General features: G+C 41.0%; 2 protein-coding genes across 2 annotated transcripts; one reads left to right on the forward strand and one right to left on the reverse strand.

The window, feature by feature from the left end:
• The first annotated feature begins 3,812 nt into the window (after positions 1–3,812).
• On the forward strand, positions 3,813–9,105 carry got1 (glutamic-oxaloacetic transaminase 1, soluble). The gene is made up of 9 exons (XM_010782367.1): positions 3,813–3,999; positions 5,943–6,124; positions 6,203–6,326; positions 6,555–6,667; positions 6,762–6,866; positions 7,005–7,155; positions 7,759–7,924; positions 8,024–8,166; positions 8,399–9,105. The coding sequence occupies exons 1-9, from the start codon at positions 3,891–3,893 to the stop codon at positions 8,536–8,538; spliced, it is 1,233 nt and encodes a 410-aa protein (XP_010780669.1). The 5' UTR covers positions 3,813–3,890; the 3' UTR covers positions 8,539–9,105.
• An 802-nt stretch (positions 9,106–9,907) lies between these two features.
• cnnm1 (cyclin and CBS domain divalent metal cation transport mediator 1) lies at positions 9,908–23,150 on the reverse strand. The gene is made up of 9 exons (XM_010782706.1): positions 21,701–23,150; positions 17,963–18,106; positions 16,588–16,757; positions 16,266–16,365; positions 15,186–15,331; positions 14,553–14,796; positions 13,261–13,365; positions 12,423–12,524; positions 9,908–12,042 (listed from the first exon to the last, which is right to left on the reverse strand). Exons 1-9 carry the CDS (start codon positions 23,130–23,132, stop codon positions 11,963–11,965), a joined length of 2,523 nt encoding a protein of 840 aa, XP_010781008.1. The 5' UTR covers positions 23,133–23,150; the 3' UTR covers positions 9,908–11,962.
• Between the last annotated feature and the right edge of the window lie 934 nt (positions 23,151–24,084).

A 24,084-nucleotide genomic window follows, 5' to 3' on the forward strand; every position in this document is an offset into this window, starting at 1 on the left:
TGACAGTTTGTTTTAGCAAAACTCAAACCCCTCATGAATAAAGTTCATTTTTTATAAATAATTACCGTTCAGGCATGTAGTTTCATTATCTGTAAATGGGAGAATTAAATCCCCAACGATGAGCTTCCCATGTGGATAAATACAAATATCATTCTTCATTTTCGATAATGATATAGTCAGGTTTTTTTTAAATTGCATTTTCTTTTTGTGGCTTTATGCAACAGAAAATAATCACTCGGAGTAATCAATCAGACAAAACTCTTCCACTTCCTGTCTTTGTTTCTTTGCATGCATATTTGTATGAGGCTGAGGTCTGGAAAGCCTGAGTTGGCCAAAAGACAACATCAATCAATTAAAAAGGCTCACTGTAGACCTTCGGTTCCACCCAGCCTTATAGGGTAAAGGCCAAATCTGTGAAAAACACGAGTAACATGCATATTAGCTGATCTTCACAAAATAACGATCAATTTCAATCATTTGATCAAACATTTATTTTAAAAAAGTGACACATGAATTAGGTTTATGGTTTTAAACTAATTGTTGGATATTTTGCAAATAATCAAATTAATTTGCTTGAAAATGAATACTCATGTCCATGCATTAAATGTAAGGCCGCAACCTGTACATGCCAGCAACAAGTTTAGCTTTAGCTCAAAGACTGAATACAAAGGGGTGCAGCTAACACAGGAAAAACAAACTCCGCTTATCATCTCTGAGTCTCACAGATTAACATATTAACCACTGGTAGCACCGAAACATATCTTTAGAGATGTTGGATGTTGTTACCTCCAGGCAGAGCCACGCATCTCTCTTCCCATCTTCAGTGTGTGTGCTAAGCTAAACTAACCAGCTACTGGATGTAGCTCCATTGTACAGATAAGAGAGTGGTATCAATCGCTACTGCCATGTTTTCCCAGCTGTGGAAAGTAACCATTGTAACTGTGAAATGTATCTGTTTGAAGGGTAAAATTGCGAACTGCTCATATTCAGAAACCGGTAAATTGCCAAGTCTGTTCTCAGATAAAAATAATTTGCATTGGTGAATTGGTGCATAACATAAACAAAGTAAAATAAACTCAAATTGAATATGAAATAACTAGAAACATAAACATTTAATAAAAGAGAAATACAAAAAAATATGAAAACATGGTATAAAGAATATGTACAAGAAACCAAACGTTAAAATCATAATAAGAAAGAAAAAACCTCAATAAATACTTAACTTAAATTTGTATCTGAAAGTGTATTGCAATGATAGTAATGTGATTGTATTTACTTTCAATTGAATTACATTTAAATACAATCATTCCTTTTACAGAGTGAAGTACATTTTTGCACAAAAAATAAACAGATTTCATTTCATAAGATGGAGCACACACGTACAAGACATGTACACACACACAAACACATCAGTTGGAATGTTGTCAGACGTACAGAGCACTGATCTGTCTGTTGTTGCATGCATGCTCCATCAGTCATTGGGCTACACAGGGAGGTCCTGTGCTCTTTGTTGTTGCTGTGTCTAGTCCCTTGTTAGAGAATTGATGACACTGTCTTTGGAAAACAAACAAGGCGGGAAGCTAAAAAGGTGGTCACTCACCACAGCTCTCTGACCCAGAGACACAGAGTCCACCTCAACATGCGAGCATGCAGCGTCCCCCTTGGAATGTGCTGCAGTGTGTGTGCACACGCTCCTGTTGGTGTTTCACTGATACCATGGCTGGAATGTGACTGTCTTGTGCCTGAATGTGTGCCTTTGTGTGTTTTAGTGTCAGCGTCCTTTAGTAACAATGGTAACCTGCGTGCAAAAAGGAAAACACTGCGATAAAAGACACTTTGTTGGCACTACCTTTTTTTTTTGTCATATTTGCATTGCGTTTCTGCATGCCAAAATAAATGTTCCACATATCAATGTCAGGGAAATGCTGAGAAGCTGCCTCTGAATGTTTGGCTGAATAACTCTCATTGATCTGGATGTGACACTCTCTCCCTGTGGGCACTGACTTGCCAGAGGCGGCTGCTGTCACTTCTGGCTCTGACTCACACTTCACATCACAGCAGACCGAGGTCCCGGGGCCTCCCCAGTACGTACACACCAAACCCTGCCCTGGGCCCCGAGCCTTCTTCTGGGAGCTCAAATCCCATAATTGCAGGGCTGACAGTGATAGCTAACATACAAGACACCCTCACCTGGTCGTAAAGAATGAAAACATCTACTGTCAAAGTGAAGCGAGGAGAGAGTGGGGGTGCAGGGTATGGGGAAAGTGAGTAACCTCTGGGGGAAAACATGAGGGCAAAATAATAACTGAGTGTTCAGTGATAAACCAATGGATTAAATGCACCACTGGTTTCAGAACAGATTCTTCATTGATAGTAAATAAATAGTTTATACATGGTCTATGAATAAAAAGTTTGCGGATGTGGGTTTACCACATTGTGCAAATACATTCATATTTATTTTTTGAAAGCATTTTTGTTTTAGCTTGCTCTTTGATTCATTAGGGAAACCACTAGTTTCTTTAATTATTGGCAACTTTATGGCAAAAATGGCAAAATATCAAGCCTAACTGATTCTCAACCCTTAATAGTGTACTGAGCTATAAATAGTTCAAGATTTATTAACTCATACAAAAATTGTGTTTAAAATAGTATTCTTTTTTTGGCCATTTTGGTGCACTGGAACAAGATGTAGTTAGTATATAATCACTATGTAATTGTAAACGTCGCCTATTTAAATGTAGCAAGATAAGCACTTGTTACAATGTGTGTTTTCCGCTCCTCTGAGGACTGTGAATCCCATTGTGACTCTCTTTAGCTCTTTTGGTGTCCACCAACTACAATGATAAACCATCTGCCCCTTTAGCTGTTTAATGCTCAATCTGTTTCTTTCCACTTTGACATTGCCACACTGTACTGCATTGATGACATACTCAACAAGAGCTGTAAGCTAACATTTTAGCTGGTAGAAGTTGAAGTCATTTGACTAATTCATGTTTTGTTCAGTACTTCAATCTAAGAAGATAGTACTGTCTTTTTGTGTTCCACCATCACTGACTCTCTATATATATACACAAGCTAGGTAAAACAATGCAGCAGCCCCTTCTTTCTCAGACAGAAACATTAAAAGACAGCACACGGGCCTCAGAACAGGCTGAGTCCTGCCTCCAGAAAAGCCAAAAAGCTTTCCAACGAACTCAGTCCTGGTCGGGGAGAGCTGGCTGGAGTGGCCCTCGTTTATCAAGCACTCAGCTCCTGCAGACAGAGCACAGAGGAGCCAGCGTGTTTACACCACAGCTCAGCAAGGCCCTCAGGACTGAACAGATGAAGATGCTCACACATACTCATTTACACATCCTCACACGCACTTACTCAAACTGTGTCGAGCCCGAGCATTCAGCTGTCTTTTCAGCAAGGAATCAAATTGACATTTATGATGGGGTGCACTGATATCTTGTCTTGTCTATTTTTACTACACATTGAAGACATTACTATAGAAAAAAACTACACTATCAGTGATTGTTGTCAGTGCCAGGTGATAACATCTTTATCGAGGCTGCTGCACCATCTTGTGGATATTCTTTGTATTGCAGTACAATCCTGAACCACCCACTTCCAACACTGGACGGTATAGGGCATGGTATAGTGATGTTACAGAGTCATTCATTGGTCAACAGCCCCTGTACGTGTGTTTTCTCGAACTTTGACCTGACAGAGATCAGTGCTGTGATTGGTTTGGCAGACGCATCTTGTTTTCTATTGGTTAATCCGCTCACGCCCAATTTACATCCTCCCATATCCAATTTGAAGGTGAAGTCCTCTGCCGTCCCGTTACATTTCACGGTAACCGTTTGTTTTGTTGTCGCCCCAGTCTCTCGGTAAAATACAGCAGCATGTCGGTGTTTGGTGAGGTCGCTTTAGCAGCCCCTGTAGCTGTCTTCAAGCTATCACAGGATTTCAACAACGACCAATTTCCCAACAAGGTGAATCTTGGAGTAGGAGGTAAGTTATTATGTAACTATACTTCTATAAAACAGTGACATCGTTTGCCATAACTATCTCCAGCCGGTTAATGTAAGGTGGTGATAGGAGGAATCAGGAATAACAACCATTCTATGACCTGTTTATTATATCCATGTTTATATGATGGTGGCCACACTGTATTTTGATCAAAGTTGCTAAATAATGATGCCTGTATGGTTTTAAAATAGTGACACACATTCTAAAAGCTGTTACTATTCCAAAACTGTGACTCTCTAATACAGTATCGGAAAAAGGTTTATTCATTTTAAATATAGATTATATAATAGATGTATTGCTCTGACGGCATACATTATGTATACAGTGGCGTAAAGTAAGTGCATTTACTCAAGTACTGTACTTAAGTATAATTTGGAGGTACTTGTAGGCTAGTGGAGTATGTTACTACCCCTACCCCACTACAATTCAGAGGTAAATAGTGTACTTTCACTCCACTACATTGATTTGATAGTTATATAGCTCCCCTGCAGATTTTTTATTTTGTATGCAAAGTATAAATCAACTAATACATTATGATGAATTTGAGGTTATTCTACCCAGCAGTATACATAGTAATTCAATTTAGCTTCATCTTTACTGACTACAATATTAAATGAATGTACTTCATCGTAGTGTCTCTAAAATGTCTGTTTCGGTGTGACATTACGGCCATGGGAGAAATTATAATGACATTATGTAATCTTTTATTTTTACTGTCACTGGTTTTTGGAGATAACTTGTGAATCAGAGTGAATACAAGTTACAACTGATTGACAATGTTAGACCATGTTAGCTGCTGTTCAGTCATTCTACTCTAACTATGCTGAAAGCAGCTTTATTGATAATGTATCCTTGTTATGTAAAAGTGTGACATAGTGGAATCATTTGTGCCTGTCCTCTTTGGTTTCCTCTTTGCTTTTCGATCTTGCTGCAGCTCTGATTGGATTACTGTTCCCTGTTGCTAGCTACTCGCATGAGTTTAAATATCTATGGCTTAGTCCTGCTTCTCTCCTGAAGCAAACAAATGGCACATTTTAGACTTCACTGTTTTCAGTGTTAATCTTATTAAAAGCAGTAATCCTTGCTGCTTACATTGCTAAGGACAAGTGTGAGAAGCATTGTTTGGCTCTGTTCTGGCAGTGTGTAATGTGTTCTGCAGGACGAGGCTGCCTGAGTCCTGTGATTAGGACCGGAGGCTGAGGCCTTATAATCCCCTCTCTATGTAACACACAGATGGTCATCCGCTACTGGGCAGCTGGGAAATGTAGGCCACACTATGTTTAGTGTGTTAAACGTCAGTAGACCTGAAACAAGTATTACATTAATTGATCAATTCAATGATGGAAAAGGAAATCTGCAATCTTTTTATTAGATAACATTAGATACACTTTTTTTTATCCCAAATTGGAAGTTGTTTAGATAATCCAAAATAATATACCAATTGCATAGGTAATTATTATTATTATTATGACATTTAAAAAAAAAAGGTGAGGATTTGCTTCCTCTTCTTATAATAAACTAAATATATCTGGGTTAATGAAGACGTTAAATTAGATTTCAGAAACTCTATGATCTGCATTTTCTTGCATTTAATAGACCAAATAAACATGCCTTTCATGCCAGTGGGAGAAAAAAAAAAAAAAAATCCCATATGATGATATTAAGCCTGACACTTGTTTTTGAGTTGCAAAGCAAGTTGAAGATCTCTGTTCTGAAGATAACAAGGCTAATGTATAGTTCAGTCCTTATCAGGTGTTGACATGGAGTTCAGCTCACTAAAGCAAACAGAGAGATGAAAGTGTCCAGGGTCAGTGTTACATTCTTGTTATTTGAGCCAGGAAGATTGTCCTGCCTCAAACTCATTATTGTTCCTATCTAAAATCTTTAGGCAATACATCAAGGCCTCACTGTTTTCTTTCTTGCAGCCTACCGGACAGACGAGGGAAAACCATGGGTTTTGCCGGTGGTGAAAAAGGTTGAAAAGGTTATTGTGCACGATGACAGTCTTAACCATGAGTACCTGCCCATCCTGGGCCTGCCTGAATTCAGATCCTCAGCCTCTAAGATCGCACTGGGAGAAGACAGTCCTGCCATCCAGGAGAACAGGGTTTGTATAGAGAAAGGCGCACTATCTTTATTTTAAATATATGTACGTATAAACTGACTGTCTGTTTCTTTTTGCCAGGTTGGGGCTGTCCAGTGTCTGGGTGGTACAGGGGCTCTGAGGATGGGTGCAGAATTTCTCAGGCGTTTCTACAATGGAAACAACAACACCAAAACACCCGTCTATGTGTCCTCACCTACCTGGGGTATGCACGCACACACGCACACACACACACACACACACACACACACACACACACACACACACACACACACACACACACACACACACACACACACACACACTATCAAACAGTGGAGTGTCTTATCAGTGATCTTGTTTAGTTTTCAGTTCCTCTGTGAAACTATTTTTTATTAACATATAAACAATACAAATAGAACACTGGTGAAATAGTTTTTTCTCTCCATTTCAGAAAATCACAATGCTGTTTTTGCCAATGCTGGCTTTGATGATGTCCGTCCATACAAGTACTGGGATGCAGCAAATAGGGGCCTTGATTTGGCTGGTTTCCTTGGAGACCTGGAGGTGAGCAATGTGCAAAAAGATTTCTTGTTCTATTTCAGTTCAGCCATGAGTCATTTTATTAGGAGTTTAAATCACTTCTTCTTATTTCCCACAGAGTTGTCCAGCACACTCTATCTTTGTCCTGCATGCCTGTGCGCACAACCCAACTGGCACAGACCCGACACAGGAGCAATGGCAGCTGATCGCAGAAGTTATGATGGTATTATACACACACACACAAACACACACGCAACCAATACTGTGTCTCTACTGCTGTCTTAACCTCCTTTTTGTACACGTTTGTCGATGCTGAACATTCATTACAGTATGATAATTGTTTGACCTTCTTTCTTTCCAGAGGAGGCAGCTGTTTGTGTTCTTCGACTCGGCTTATCAGGGTTTCGCCTCAGGCAATCTGGATAAAGATGCCTGGGCGGTCCGCTACTTTGTCTCCATGGGCTTTGAAATGTTCTGCGCTCAGTCTTTCTCCAAGAACTTTGGCCTCTACAGTGAGTGACCCCTGTGTGCATTAAGTTTTCCATTGCTTGCTTTCAAGAGAGCGATAAAGAGTGATAGTCTTTGTGCTGTTACTAATCACAATAACAGTCACAAAGTGCTTTACATGGCAACATGTTTACAGTGTAATTAAGGATAAGAGCCCAATTTAGATTGTGTTATCATACCCCACAGCTCTCTTACTTTCAAACATGACAAACTATTGTACATGATCGACACAGCTTAATGTTCTCATTTACTATGACAAAAGCACAGTGGATGTTGTCAATGTTGAAAGTTATAGAAACAAGGGGGGTGGGTTTAAGTTATATAAGTATCAAATTGCTTACCTTTTAAGATTCTTAATCAATTTGCAGGTTTAAAAAAAACAAAAAAAAACAATTTTAATCATTTGCCTCTAACTTTACACCAAGTCAATGTTGTGTGTTGTTGCAGTTAGTTCTATAGGAGTCTGCAAAGTGGACTTGTTGAGGAAATCCTGAAATTCGCAACCCTATGTAATTAATTGAGAATCATTTAGAAATCAAATTGTGACCCCAAGAATCACGATCAAATTCTGAGATTTCAAAAGATGTGTGACATTTATGTGCAAACAGATGAGCGTGTGGGCAACCTGACCATCGTTGCTCGTGATGCAGACAACCTGAAGCGAGTGCTGTCCCAGATGGAGAAGATTGTGAGGACCACCTGGTCCAACCCACCCTCTCAGGGGGCTCGCATTGTTGCCGTCACTCTTACCTCACCTGAGCTCTTCAGTGAATGGTCCGTACAAAATACCAAAGCACTGTATCAGGTATAACGGTTATAAACTAATGTATTATTTTGATATAGAGTTGTTTTTTTACATTTGTTTGAGTGTAGGAAGGACAATGTGAAGACCATGGCTGACAGGGTCCTGTTGATGAGGGCTCAGCTGAAAGCTAAGCTCCAAGCTCTGGGGACAGCAGGCACCTGGGACCACATCACAGAGCAGATCGGCATGTTCAGCTTCACAGGCCTCAACCGTGAGTAAACATTGTTTCAGTTCGGAAAATGTTAAGATAACACTTTTATCATCGGGTACATAAAAAAACAACATGTAGAGTGACCAAACTTATCCCGATTGTATCTCCTTTTTGCAAAACTCAAAAGAGCTTGCATTATATCATTATTTTGATTAACACACATATCTTTACAGGCTCTGCAAAGTGTCACATTATTAATCAATGAATAATTAAATGTGGTTATTTCCTGCAGCCAAACAAGTGGAGTACATGGTGAAAGATAGACACATCTACCTGATGGCCAGTGGGCGCATCAACATGTGCGGTTTGACCTCCAAGAACATAGACTACGTGGCAGAGTCCATCCATGAGACTGTCACCAATGTCCAGTAAAAGACTACACTACCCACAGTTCTTAGTACTTCCTCCATTCCGACCTCAAGTCACCTGATTACAGCGAAAATATTTACTGTCTACCTGATTTCTTAGGGCGATCATACATTCTCATTTGCACAAATATACAGACAGCCCTCACCTTTCTATAGTGTTTGTGCTAAGCTATCTCAACACACAATTGGGACTTATTCTGTTAATTATTTGTCCACTAGTTGTCTTTATGTTGGTCTCCTACTTATAATAAGTCTGTCAGTGTATGTGTCAACACTCAGGACCTTTTGAAAAGGTTGGTACATCTGTGACTGTGTGACAATTATCTCAGCAGTGCTGACTCAGCTTCTTGTTTAATGTCATACTGCTATGATTCATTCATTCCAAGTGTTGATAACGCATTTCCAATTTTATTTAACCTGCCGTTATTAGCCTGTGTGATTACAGTTAAGAGCACCTACCAAACTGACTAAATGTAGCTTCAATTAGACAAACAAATTATAGTAAATTACATTACATGTTACTTGTTAGACGCTTTTATCCAAAGCGACTTACATACTCAATACTGTGGACAATCCCCACAGGAGCAATTTGGGGTGAAGTGTCTTGGCCAAGGACACAACGACATGCTGACTGCAGTGGGGTTTGAACCTGTGAGGCTCAAACCCCCTAAATGTATTTATGTTCTCTATCATGAGTGAAGAGGTACGTTTAATGATAGATGCAACATGAACAAGAGAAGAGTGTTCTCAGGAAGATATCTTGAGCAATGTAATTTATTAATTCAACTGTACATCGCCGAAAGGGGTTGTACTAATTACCTAAATTATAATCCGTATTTTTGAAGGGTTTTATTTGTAGTTTCTGCTCAGTTAGCACAATGGCACTGAATGATCTTAACAGGTTTTGAGAGTCATCCCTGGTTTGGGCTCACAGCTGAAGGTTTTGAGGCTTCTGGTTAAATCAGGCACCTGCAGGTTTAATGTTGAGTTTGTACAGCGACTGCCTGTTTGTATCAATAGTGCACTGTTATGTAAGACCCTCATGTCAGTGGCATAAAACACACTAATGATCAACCAGTTTGCTATCGTACCACTGTGCACAGTACAGCAATAAAGCAGTCCTACTGTTTAGCAATTGAAGCAAAACATCTCCTTACATACTTTCCAATGAGATGAATGAGTTAATCTAATAAAGAACTATAACTATTATGTTTGTTTTGTCACATATGTTGGAATTGATTTAATGATAATGTTTGTATAAATGCAACGGCTTTTAGAAACTCATGTGAGAGGTCTTAGAAAAATCGAATGCAGGTAACACACTCCATATTTGAAAACAAAGAAGAGTACACAAGAATAATATTTCAGTCCATTTATTAATAATTTGAAATCCCTTTTGTCGAACATTATGGTATGTCTTCTCATGTATTTTGGTCACTTATATAATTATCAGATTTTTGCATTAGAAAATGTATTTTTGCCTTTTTTTAAGTAAAGTATATAATTCTTCACAAATATAAATCAGTGTTAAACAACTGCAAAATCTCTGTGAGCATTCAGCTGAGACACTTTCTGATTCACAAAAATCCTCTTTCACTGAGTCAGTCTGTCGGATCATATGACTTCCAATTGGATGTTCAATGTGCAAAGAGGGGTCGATGTGAATAGCTTAGCAGTGCAGTTCCCTTTGTACTCATAAAGCCTTGTGTGTGTGTCAGTGTGTTTGACGGGAGGTGGTGGCTTGACGTCAGTGTGCGTCATATTGCTTTCCTCTTTCATATCTCTGTCTTGTTCTTGTGTACCTGCCAATATTTCACAACGCAGAGCAGCTTAGTGCACTCTGAGCTGCAGCTGCTACTGGCATTTTGAAAAGGATCAAATCATTATTTCATTATTGCAGTAAAAATGGCTTGATTTTTGTTCCTTCAACAAGCAGCGTTGTATGGTTTCCCCCATTAAAACGGCAGACTTGCTGCAGTATTTATTGCACCTAACTTTTTTTCTCAACTTTTGTAGTTAAAACTTCTATTATCTCAAAGATTTTAGTAAGTTACACACTGCACCTTTGTGGGGAAATATTACTGCAGATCTTCCTTTGCATGCATCCCTTTGCTTAAGCATGCATATGGAAAAACAGGGCTTTCTACAGGGGATAGTTCTACAGTAAAAGCAGCATTAACAAACATGCAGGTAGCAACTAGTCTTTCCTCGAGAATACTCATAACATCCATTTGGATCCCTAAACGCAAACCCCCCTACCCCTAGCTTATTTTTAATTGGTGTATGCTGTTAAAGTGAGATGAACTGTACATAGAGGCTTGGCTAATGGTAACTAATGGTAAGAGTTGATCGCCACTACTTGTTCTGAATGCAAGAAACAATAGGCTGATTATTTGAAAGACGGTGGTTACAGTACATCTAGAGAAAAGTGGGCTTAGTAAGGATGATAAAGACATTGTGTCCATACACTTATGCAGTGAGAAGGGAACGTTTTAATGGGAGGACAGACACTACAGTATGTAGGGCACATGCAATAATGTGTGATGTTGAAGCCATTTACAGTATGTTAGATGACTTATATATATATTGCTATCCTCCAATTACTTTTGGTAATTCTAAAACTTTTTATATAAAAATCGGGTAATAAATGGTTTTATTTCAAGCTCAGGTCTTTTTCAAAATTGCGCATACCCCTTTGAACTTGCTCAGAGGTCAGTGTATACAATAATTCAAGCCAATTTATGGCTTTTTTCATAATTGTGTTCTTAAAATCTGGCATAAAAATTGTGCTCTTGTCTTGTGGCTGTTTCTTCATAGCCGATGGCTAGTGTGTCTGGTATTGTTGGCAGTATGTGGCACCCTTATGGCAACATTAGGAAAGTTCCCTGTGCAAACAACTTTATCAGTATGTGGGAACTTCCCAATAATAAATAAATAATAAAAACTCTTGTATTCATTGTTTGATCAAGTAAAGCTGGCTCAGATATTACATTAGGACCTTGTGAGGCTCCATATTGAGAGATCTGGTGGAGACCATATTGCTTAAATGAGATGATAAAATGGTCACATTATGGGTAAAGCTACCATAGAAATATCTTCTCGGTTTACTACTTGAAAACCTTGATAAAGTCCAGTGTAAGGCTGGAAAAATCCAATACTATATTTCTTCGATTTTTCCAAAAGTAATATTATATTAAAGTTTCTTTTTACAGATCTGTTCCACTTATTATAATTTTAAGGGTGTGGAGTCAGGCAGTGGTAGGACTAGGTGCGAGTGAGGTCCTGAGTGTTTCTACATCTCATGAGATGGCTCAGTTATTCAGGAGCACAGAGGGAGTCTATGAGAGGTTGGTTGTTCAGTAATGAAAACCCAATGAGTGAGTGATAAAGAGGAAGAAGCTTCATCCCTCTTCCTCAGCGTCACTGTGCTAGCTCGTCACTGGTGGTTGCTCTGAACCTTCCTCCAAACAGTTTTCTCCATCCCGAGACTTTTTCCTCCTCTTGTTACCTAGAAACAGGAGGAACCAAGGTCATTGCTTGATAAAACACCTTCCTTTAACTGTAGCTTCATCCATTATATCTTACTTTCCTTATCTTTACATTTGCTATTCATTGATTGTTTTGAAACAAACTCATATTTGCCGTTAACTTAAATAACGTCAGCTGCATCAGGCAGCGCAGATACTGTCTTGATGAGTCATATCTAGACCAACAGATGCCTCCGGAGAATCTGCTCTGCTAAAAAAGGTTGGAGCGAGGGACACGACACATCACCTGTTGCTAAGATACACCACTTTGTCTGAAAGAGAAGTTTGGGCACATCTGACGGTGAGCGTGTGTGTGGGTGTGTGCTCTTCCATCGATGTAGGTGACAAACATCTTACTCACTCAATTTACGCAATAGCTTCTTCCCAATGTTCTCTTCCGAGCTGGACAGAGACAGAGAGCTGATGAAGGGAGAGGCAAAGGGCGGGGAGTCTGTAGGCACGTCTGAAAGAGAGGATGAGGATACAGCAGGAATGACAGACAGAGCAGATTGACTTGAACAATTCCCCAGACCTACAAGGATATGAACAGTTTACAGCCTAGACGTTAAAATATAAAAACTGCATTGTTAGGAAAACTGGTTTAGAGTAAGTAGACTGTGATAACAAGGAGGAAACGCCTCCTTCTGTCATAAAACCATTGAAATCTGACATGCTAAAATTAAGTGTAGTAGTGAAGAAGAAGTACGGGAAGTAGTCATAAACTCAGCAATGTGACTCTGTAATGTGTGTTACACAGAAATACATCTAAAGTTGATATAATGTAGTATAATATTACCTTGCATAAGCAAATATAATTAAATAATTAAAGCTGTAGCAGCTAATGAGAAAAAATGTGTTGCATGTGGATAAAAATTTAATTTGGAAAAGGGAGAAGGTGCTATATCTTCATTAGAATGTTTCAGAATTATTTTATGAGGCTAAATTGCACTGCCTTAAAGGGATATTTCCCTATTTCTCATTAAAAATGAGTAACGAATTGTCTATGCAACTTTTTTTAACCGTTTCAGTCAATGTAATATCTCTATAGGCCTGCCTATGATTAAAATACAAAAATAAAAACGTGTGTATTTTTGAAAAGGAACCAGCTACGCGTCATTTTTGAGTTTTAACTGAGACTGAAGAGATTCAGTTTTCTGAGCTTGCCTCCTCCAGGTCAGGATCCATGCAGCAGCACTCACCATTCTCTCCATACGTTTCCGGCCGATCCTCGTGAATATAGGGAATCTCGTCCAAACGGAGGAACACGGTATCATTTGGACTCCTCTGCCCGTCAGATTTGCTGCCTGTAAAGAGAATTGGACCAATCAACCTTCAACGTACTACAGGTATCCAAATAACAGCAGCTGGTTTGTAGCTCTGCCTGTAGAGGGAGGTAGAGAACTTGCTATTTATCAGTCGTTGTGTTAATGCAGATCCAACTCAAAGTGAGCTACAGCCAGTGGAGGAGATTTAATTGGTGAAATAAGATTGAACATAAAACCTGGCTGTTTATAACTGGATGCTGCTGCTTTATTGACAACCAACAGAGCCATCTGTGCAGTGTTTTTTGACACAACACCAACACACACAAACTGGGTGGCGTGTCGCTCAGTGTGAGACAGATGGTATACACGAAATCCTTTAAGCTTTGAAACCAGTACAGATTGGTTGATGCCACGTTTGCACCCAGTTGTGAATGAGTCATTATCAACATATAGAATTCATTATTTACTGATGTTAAAATTTTAAAAAGTAATAATTAAACCTAATATTTTTGACAATATGCTGTGTGTAGCATTCAAGCTAATTTTCATAAATTAAATCTGATATATATATATTTTTTTTAAATGTCTGTGGGGCTTTTTTACAGTATCATCATTCGACACGCCAGTCAACACATCATTACTTTTCAGGTTGCCCCCGACCCGTCAGAGTATCCCACATTTAAGTGAATCATGTATTGCTCCTGTCAGGCAGGTGTTTGGCTGATAGCCCACACATCACTCCAATCAGTGTGATAGATCCTGTGAACCTCCTTTTTTCTCCTCTTCAAAAGAGAACGCTATACCACTCCAATAAATCCTGACCTTCATCTTGAGCTTTATTGAGCTCAATCTTCATTTACATTTCAGAGCTCTGGTGTTTCTTTTATCCAGAGTGATGGCAATGTCGGGTACTAAAAGATTGCATCCCACACATTGAAATGTGAAGTATATAAGAAGGAAATTAGCATTTGAGGTATTTTGCTAATAGTCATTGTATGTGGATTAAGGCAATCATTAGGTGATATGTTCAGTCAATCTTCATGCCAGACCAAATTGTCACAAAGTGTTTTCTTTAGAATTTTCATTCTTGCATCAAACAACCTCTAAAATAGCATTGAAACCTAAAAAGGATAATTAATAGAGAAAGTAAATTAATTTTGGGTGAAATTGACCCAACACTCTAATGAAACATTTTCAAGATTCAAATCGTACAAGAGTGTACTTACGAACAATTCGGTTCCTCGCATTGAGCTGGGAGGTGTTGCGAAGGCCACCGTAGGGATGGAGATGTGCAAGGCGGGCCAGCCCCAGCCGAGTGTGTGTGTGTGTGAGGGGGAGGGCAATGCTGTGTGAGCGGACCTCTGGGACCGCAGGCCTCCCTTTAGCATCAGGATCCAGGGGGTCTGGAGTCTGAGGGGAGCTGTCCATCCTGGTGGCTGTGAGGGCGTTCTGGTAGTGGTTCCTGGTGATCTGTGGGGAACAAAAATCTAGTATTAGCTTCAGTGGCGGGAGGAAACATGGACTGTAATGCAGAAAGGGGAGGAGAGGTGAAACGAGAGGGCATAACCACCATTTAGGGCTAACATATTCATGGTTGAAAAGGAGCTCAATTATCCCCAGTGATTAAAGGAGAGAGGGTGTGTGGAGGGGCAAGCGAGAGACAGGATGTCTGTGTTCAGTCAGAATCAGGGATTAGGACATTTCAAAGGCACACACTGCATCAGAGGAAGAGTTTCTGGGTTAAAAGTGCAGTTCCTTGCTGTGCAGGAAATGATACATTTGATTGAGATTATAATACCAGCAATTGATGATTTTTTTTGTTTCTGTTTTGTGTGCGTGTAGCTGTTCATGTTTGTAACCTTGATGATCTGCAGGTCTGTTAGCTGTCGGACTGAGTAGTCTGGCAAGTAGACCCCCCCTCCTGTAGTGAGCTGACCCGCACTGCCTCCACTCAGCAGTGATTCTGAGTGGTTCAGACCACTGCCCCGGGAACTATGTCTCCGACCTGAAAAGGACAAGAGGGAACCATGCTTTTAGTTATGCGTTTCAAACATACGTCCTCGCTATTACAGTAGGTTAAAAAAAAACAGTGAGGTCAAAGGGTACAAAAACAGTTAACAAGCCAAAAATCCTATAAATCCTGCTTCATTCATTATCTATAGTCTTTTTTTCTTTATATACTTTAAGGTGCCTTTTTTTGACTGGGCTTAATGTTTACTTTTAAATACCGCTATAAGAAAGCAGGGGAAATGTTGGCAGCAACTAAAGACCTCCAAAGAAAACATATTTCAAAAGATGATGTGTGGTGTGAGACATAAAAGTACTTTGTGTGCAGTTGTGACAGGTCCTTTTTATTTGCTTATATTATTCTCTTTGAACAGAGCACTGCCTAGCCGAGTGGCATAAAATGCTGTCAGAGAGCGAGAGAGAGAGCAAGTTTAAAAAAAGATTAAAGACCAGCTCTTTTGAGCTGCCATACTTCTTCAGCTGCATAAGAGAACATTTCAGCTTTGTAATGCCCTTGAAGGGAATTTTCTAAAATGTAATGGGGTCTTCCAAATTGCTTTAAGCTCACCCTGAACATCACACATGGAAAACATGCAAAACAACCACAGCAAGAAACAGAGGGAGAGCGATTGGGAGACAGGCTTTCTGCTGGCTCTGCAGTCTTAGCAGGATTTCATATAATCCTGTGCAGGTCATGTCCTTCCACTGGGAAATTCTCTGAAATCACTTCTTTTAATTACTTACTTCCCACGGCTGCTGCTGCTGCTGCTGCTGCTCTTGCAGTCTGACGCTATACAGATAAGAAGCTGGGTGGGATTTAAGACTGTAAAAACATGTCCAGCCCTGCATTAGTTCTATGATTATTATTCCTGAACTGTCATTACCACCAGTCTCATGGTAATATTGATCTGTATTGCTTGATTTGTACTTACCAATAGGCAGGGGCATGATGACTGCTGGCATGCCATAATGTGAAAAAGCTCCATTTTCAAAGTGAAGAGCCTCCTTTCCGATTTCTACCTCTACCCGTCCCTGTAAGATCCACACAACAATTGACATACATTAGCATGATGCTCATGGTAGGACATTGATTACTCATCTAATGGAGCCTCCCACACAGGAAATGAACACTGTAATTATAACATCCAGATACGGAGTGATTATTTCTGTGTTTCATAATTCTTCCGCAACATCTGTTAGTAGGAGGTTGTTGGCATTAGTATTATTATCTGGCATAGAGATGGTGATATTTACCTGCAGAACGAGGACAAAGTAGTCCACAGGTTTGTTTCTCGTGAAGAGGTAGTGTTGAGGAGCGTGTTTGTTCTTGGGGTTGAACTTGAGTTCCTGCACAACGCTGGGATGTTTGATGAGACGCAGCAAGATCTTGTCTGACAGGTGACATGGCCTAAAAGGCTCCACCTCTATAAGATAGATGCATACACACACACACACACACACACACACACACACACACACACACACACACACACACACACTTTATTGCCAGGTAGGTTTACACATACAAGGAATTTGCTTTGACAGCAGACAGATTGCAAATCCTTAGATGCACAGTATGCAGTTCAGATTTCACATTGTTTTATATACTCTATCAATAGATGAAATGAAATGTGTCACTCATTCACTCGTTAAGTTTGCCTAACACTGTAGTTATGCTTTGAAGTATACAGTATTCTTGCTGGCACTACAAGGAATTAGAAGCTACTTTAAGTTGCCCCTAACCTCATTAGTTGATGCCATTAAGAAACGCTACAAATATATTAGTTGGATTATCTATCCCCAGCTGCAGATTGCTTGATATTATCCAGCACTCATTGATGAATTGACTTATTCTTAGCAGACGCCAGAAGCAATAAATGCATTATATCGCATTAAATACATCGTAGCTGTAGCAGGAACAGCTGGTGCAATGAAGCCTGAGGTGCAAAGTCTGGAGAGTTGAGCTCCACTGTTCTAAATATACACACACATCATTATGCACACAGAAGAAAGGAGTATAGGAAGTGCATCCCTGACTGTTTTACACACTCTGCATGTAATTAAAATTGCAGCGCACATAAAAATGTCATGTTCAGAAGTTATTCTCCAGAATATTGAGTAGTAAACTTCAGTGAGTAAAATGAAAGCACCGATCTGATTAGAAATATAATGAAGGGAATTTGGCATTTGACTTCCTTTCTGTAGAGAGCCTTGCGAGCCAATTAAAGATGAGCGGATTAAAGAGATTATCTGTGGGACTGGGCCATTTACTCTCATTATTTAATTATGCAGCAGCGCGGAGCTGTGAGCAGCAGGGGAGACAACTTGGGATCAATAGTTTAATAAGAAGCAGGATAGGAGAGGGTGGAAAGGAAATGTCAATGTGCTTTAAAAGCTTAAATCCACCTTTTAATAACCCATCAAATGGTATTAGATAGTGCATTAGTTGTTGAAGCATTTTCATGCGATATTGCAGACAACACAGCTGAATAAATTCTGTCAGTGGTTGTGACAAACTGAGGGAAAATCTATTCAGTGTGGGAGCTGGAAATATAATTAAATGGATTCACAGCTAATGTAACAGTGACCCAGAGATTCACCATCAGCGTGTTTTATGCTTCATACGTACTAAACAGGTCTGTCTCATCCACAATCTCAGACTTGATGATCTCCTCTATGACGTCCTCCAGGGTGACGATGCCCATCACTTCATAGAAGGGGTCTCCTTCACCTTCGCTGTTCACCCTCTGCACCACGGACAGGTGGGACTTCCCTGCATTGGTCAAAAGAGAAACGGGGTGAGTTCAAATGTTTTCACAACGTGAGTTCAAACTAGCGGCTACTGGATAAAAAACAACACAAGCCTCCAACCGGATGTGGGCAGTCAAGAGGAAAATGAATACTAGAGCTGAGAGGCCATACATACGGGTAAATCTATTTTTAGTATTAAATTATTCCAATGTCAGGACTTCACTTGTGTTTGTGATTGTGAGACTAGAAGAAAGTGGGCTTTGGGGGATTATTCTGGAGACAGTTTGACAGTTTGGAAGACTTGGGCCCCTTACGTAAACACAGATTATGCAATCAGTCTGGGGATGCCTGTGTCTGCTGACTAAACTGCCCATGCCTCTTCCACCCCCTGTAAACACACAGCAATATACACACACGTTACACATCCATGAGCGGACCCAGCGCTCCCTCTCAGGCAGAGTTAGGCTGAACGTGACAAGCCTGCCAGATACAATGACACAGCTCGCCAACAGCATCTCCAGTCAACGAGTCAATAAAACGGATGTGACAAGAAGTTAAAGGTGCCATCACACTCCAACATCACCAGGAGAGAAGAACAAATTAACATGAACACGCCAACCATCACACTATTAGTTGTTGTATAAGATAATATAAAACTATTATAATGCTCAATGTATTTAACGTTTTCATCATGACCGTCACTGTCGCTATTCTTCTTACGTCAAATAAGTTATCTAACCGAGTGTATGACGTCACTACACAGATTTCAGCAATCTCCAACCTTACTTTGAACTAAATCAGTGGCTCATAGTAGACGGGACGATTTAGGTGGGATCACTGCCAGGGGATAAAATAGATCAAACGCTTTAATCCACTGCAACAAGACAAAAAAAAACCTGATTGACCGACATGCAGCCATCTCCAAACATGAAACTCTTGCTGAGATGACACGGATGTACTCAGGGCTAAGGTCAACTTGTCTGAAAAGCTCAGGTGAGTCAGTGAAGTGGATTTGCCATCAGCTGCTGATGTGCCTGGGCACTGCATTACATCATTCACATGTTACATAATACTCCAACAGAACGACACACACACATTCACCAGACTCACACACGCAGACACAATGCCCGTGGCTAGCATGGATGTCCCTTTTGCGAATGTTTCTGCTCCGGCAGTTTCCCAGGCTCCTCCAGTCTCTGTGTTGTTTGAGATCATGATGCTTAATATGTTAGCATACAATTATGTACTTGCTGTCTGGCATTCTGCAAACATTACACAAACAATACTATGTATTGAAATGATATTATTTATATTTATGCAGCTTTTTTTTATCATGTTTTGAACACATGCACACACAACAGTTTACGCATTAATTTAGCTGATGGCAACTACAATGGCTGCCTATGATTTGTTGTGTGTTCACCTACATTTATTTTGTGTATTGTTTAGCAAGGTAAATGGTTTCTATAGTCGATTTGTATGCAGTGGTAAAAAGTTCTCAATACATTTGCTAAAAGGCTGCTCTTAAATCAAATGTTGGGTACTACTACGCTTCTACTCCACTTCAGCTTGAATGAATGCCATTTGGTTGAAGACATTCTGTCCGGATAAAGATGTTCCCTTCAAAACATCTGATCAGCTTATCAAATGTAAAACATAGTGTTATTGATTAAGCTGCCAAACAGTGTACTAAGTAGTTACAATGAGCACCTTAACTACATCAATGCATTCGTATGTAATATCAAATTGCATTATACCGACAGGGGCCAATCTGCACTACTTTGATACTTAAATTACATTTTCTGGCTTATACTGACAATTCACAAAGTAGTACTTTGCTTTAAACATTGTTTTATGGCTTTATGGTTTTATTGTTTCAGTTATGTATTCTTCTTTCTCTGTCTCTCTATGCACCACTTATACCAGCGCAAATTCCTTTAAACCTTCTTGGTAATAAAACTGATTCTGATTCTTGCCTTGCTGTCGCTACTTTGCATTACCTGAATACTCTAAAATATTAAAATATTAATAGCAGATTTTGGGTTGCTCATAAAAGCATTGCTTGCCATATAAAGGTTAATATTTTACACTGTAGAGCACATTCGCAGTCATCCCTTACATTTCTTTCATTACTGCTGACATTTCCGTCCTTTCCTCTAACACGAACCTCACCCCAGCCCCCCACCCTCCTCAGTGGGATGCCCCCACTGCTCCCAGCCAGGCTTCCTGACAGCAGGAGCCTTTAATCCATGAGAGAAAAGTAGGAAGGAGTCAAGAGGGGTCAAAGAAAAGGTTGGAGATGAATTTTTCATGGTTGCTCGGCAGGTTTGGAAGGCGACGACCCACAGAGAGAAGGAAGCTTCAAAGTCACCGCGGGCTGACAGTTCGGAGCGCACAAACATTTTAAAGGTGAAGCCTGCTTTAACCTTTGAGCCTAACCTTATCTATAAATAACAGACAATATGGCAACACACAGGGTCAGGCAGGGGCCCATGGATCACTTGTGTCAGACTGAAGCTATCCTTCCTAATCCTGAGAAAAATAAAGCTGTAGACCTCCAAATAAGTGAGTGTAAGTAAGTAAGTAAGTAAGTGGCAATCTGATTTATGATCCTGCCAAAGTCACCACAGTGTCACCTTTCACTTTCTCATTTTACAACTGCTGCCTCTGCGCTCCAACCCACATCTATTGAGCTCTCTTTGTCAATGAAGCAGATTTACATCTTAATCCCCCCCCCCAACATAAGCCAATGTCAGTGAAGTCCTTACATAACAGCCGTCCCTGTAGCCTGTCATATGTCTCTATTTTACCTTGTGACAGCATCAGTGGGACAGTTTAAGCTATCTGCAGCAGGGCATCGGTACAGAATCATATTCAACGTTATCATCGAGACTGGATGAGGAAAGGTCGCACACTTGGTAAACGGATGCTATCAGCATGTGAGGGACTGCAATACTGTGAAAGCACTCGCTAAAGAGTCTTATCAGACAAAATATGTGTGAGTCAGAGGAATAGATATGATATTCATTGCCTCCATTGACCTTTGAGGAAGCTGGCCCATTTGCTTGATTCCTTTTTGAAATTAAAGTGTATATTTGATAACTGATACACATGGCATGGCATATAAAGAGGAAGCCAGCATGAGGGTGGGGGGGGGCAGATAAAGTTCAAAGTGATGTTGACATGGGGTAAACCACTTTCACTACATAAATTCTTAAGATAAAACCATTCTGGTCTTTGGCAGCCTCTAACTCCTGGCTGACCCAAACTCACTGTGTGACACTGTATCAGATTTCACATATGGCTCTCACTGCTCTGCGGATCAAAAGGATTCTCTGGCAGGCCCACTGTGAGCCAATGATGTGATGTAAACATTGACTTCTGCACTGAAAACATAGTATTTAAGTGCACACTCACTTCAAAAGACATCTAACTCCTAGGTGGCTGGAGGCAACCTTGAGACTGTTCCAAAACCAACATATGGCGCCTCACACACTCATAACTGACTGCTTGGCCAAAAGTTATAAGTTCTTGACATGTAAAAACAAAGGACACGCCTCCCTCCTGCAGAGCACTTCTGAGGCCTGACCTCTGAAATTATTTAAAGTGGAGTTACCTCTCTTAAATTCCTCCAGCATCACATCCAACTTGGTGTCATTGAACACGCTGTGCATGGGATGCTTGTAAAACTGAGTGATCGTTTTTAGGGGAGTGCAATCGTCAGGATCCACGAAGGCCAAGTCTTTCACAAACAGGATGTCCACTATGTTGGACTTGTCGTTCTCGTAGACCGGGATCCGGGTGAAGCCGCTCTGCATCACGTCCGACATGGTGCAGAAGTCCAGGACGGCGTCCGAAGACAGCATGTAGCAGTCAGAGAGTGGGGTCAGCACGTCCTCTACGGTTTTGTTCCTCAGCTCCAGGGCCCCCTGGATGATGTTCAGCTCCTCTTTAACCAGGTCGTGGTACGGATCTGTGACGCGCAGCATGGCCACCAACTTCTCCCTGGTGTAAAAGTTGCTGATCTCTTGGTGCAGCATGATGTCCAGGATCTTGGAGACTGGATATGCGATGGGGAAAAACACCAGCATCAGCAGGCGGGTCGCGCAGAGGGTCTTTGAGGCGATGGCGAGACTGTGCCTTGACGCCAGGGAGTGAGGTAAAATCTCTCCAAAGAAGAATATTCCCAAAGTGCATGAGGCTGTTGAGAGAGCAGTCAATCCTAAAATCTGGCACATCCACACCACAAAGCATGTATTTGTAAGCACGTTTCCCAACACCACGGTGCAAAGGATGTAGTTCCCATGTTTACGCACTGACTCTATCTTCCGTGCATATTTCTGCTCCTTCTCTGTGCCACTATTCTGCAGGACCCTCAGCTCCACGGGGTCCAGAGCCAGCATGCTGATGTTCAACCCGCTGCAGAGGGCAGACAGTCCTATCAAGAGCACCGAAACACCCGCCTGGAGCCAAACATCTGCCTCCGGAGGTCTCTCCACCACCGCCAACCAGAAGTCTTTGGTGGTGAAATGTTCCCATTTCACTCCATCAAATGCGCACATGGAGTAGTATTTGATGAGCTCGCCTCTGCGCAGGTCTTTAGCGAGCAGCTCTACCAAAACTGAGTTGTGACTTGATGTGGATCTGAAAGAGCCCAGCAACTCGATGTCTGAGCTCCGGGCATCCTCGTCCTCGCATGGATTCCCTGTGGACCTGTCCTTCTCCGTGTCCCCACTGTCCCCCCCTGCTTCCTCTATAAACGCGATCCACGGAGCGGCAGGTCTGCCACTGATGTTCAAGCGGTTGGGATGCTCCGTAGCAGGGGCTGCGGAGTAGTACACCCTCAGTATGAAGCGGGTCCCCTCGATCGCCCTCAGTATCCCATCCTGGACGGACAGCTCCCCGCTCTGGGTGTCCTCCGGCCGGACACCGAGCAGCGCTGCTGTGGGGGCCGGCAGAGAGGAGAGGGTAACGGTGAGGAAGAGTAGAGAGAGCCGGCGCGGATGCAGGATGCAGCCGAGAGCATCCGCAGCATCCGCAGCCATCATGCTGAATGAACTACAGAAGGACATGGGAGAACTGGGTCACGTGGTCTGCGGATGGGATACGAGCAGCTGGGTGGCCATATCCATGCAGAGGAGCATGGGCACGTTACGGGGAGAGAGATAGGAGTCCTTAAATATACACGACAAACCGTGACGTAGGCCTGTCTTATTTGCTTTCTGCTACTTTCTAAAAATAGACAGCAGGAAATGCCCAGCCATGTATAATTAATATAATACACACGAGACCCACAGTTGTAGAATCCGCTTCATAGACAAAAATACAACACATTTCCACAAATAGTAAGGCAACAATTAAACCATGATAAGGAAATTATTGAAGGCTCACCCAAATCTGTTTTTAGATGACGAGATATCGCAGTGTTTAAGGATCGATTTTGTTTTTTTACTGTTTTAGTGTGTCCACTAGATGGCAGTATTATCCCCTATTTCATTGCAGTCTATTCTGGAAGGTAACTGAAGCTTTCAGACTAATGTTAATACACGGGGTATTGTGCCTGGATTTATTTCATAGTCATAAAATATCGGTTTTGGCTTCGGAATCCTCATCACTTAGCTTGGTACAATAATCCCTCAACAGATTTTAAAGGGATACATTTTGAACCTGCACTTTTAAAATCACATACAACTTTGATATCCCAATGTATTATTCAAAGATATGAATAGGACTGCCATGGGTGAAGCGGGGTTGTTAATATTAAGAAAAGAAAATAAGTGGAAAAGATTTAGGAGATTTGGTTATTTATCACACATTGATGAGCTGCTATTGAAGCCATGGATGACCACAGCCTGCAGGATTTACGAGTTAGGAAACTGAAGGTGAGAACAGAGCGCTGCCACGTCTTAAACACTTACACGCTCTCCCTGCTCTCCATCAGCCACACATCCACCGTAACATCAGGAGAAAACAGGCTTTGCCCACTAGAACAAAAACATT

Source organism: Notothenia coriiceps, unplaced genomic scaffold (genome assembly GCF_000735185.1).
Source record: "Notothenia coriiceps isolate Sejong01 unplaced genomic scaffold, NC01 NC01_scaffold00024667, whole genome shotgun sequence".
Classification (NCBI taxonomy): Eukaryota; Metazoa; Chordata; class Actinopteri; order Perciformes; family Nototheniidae; genus Notothenia; species Notothenia coriiceps.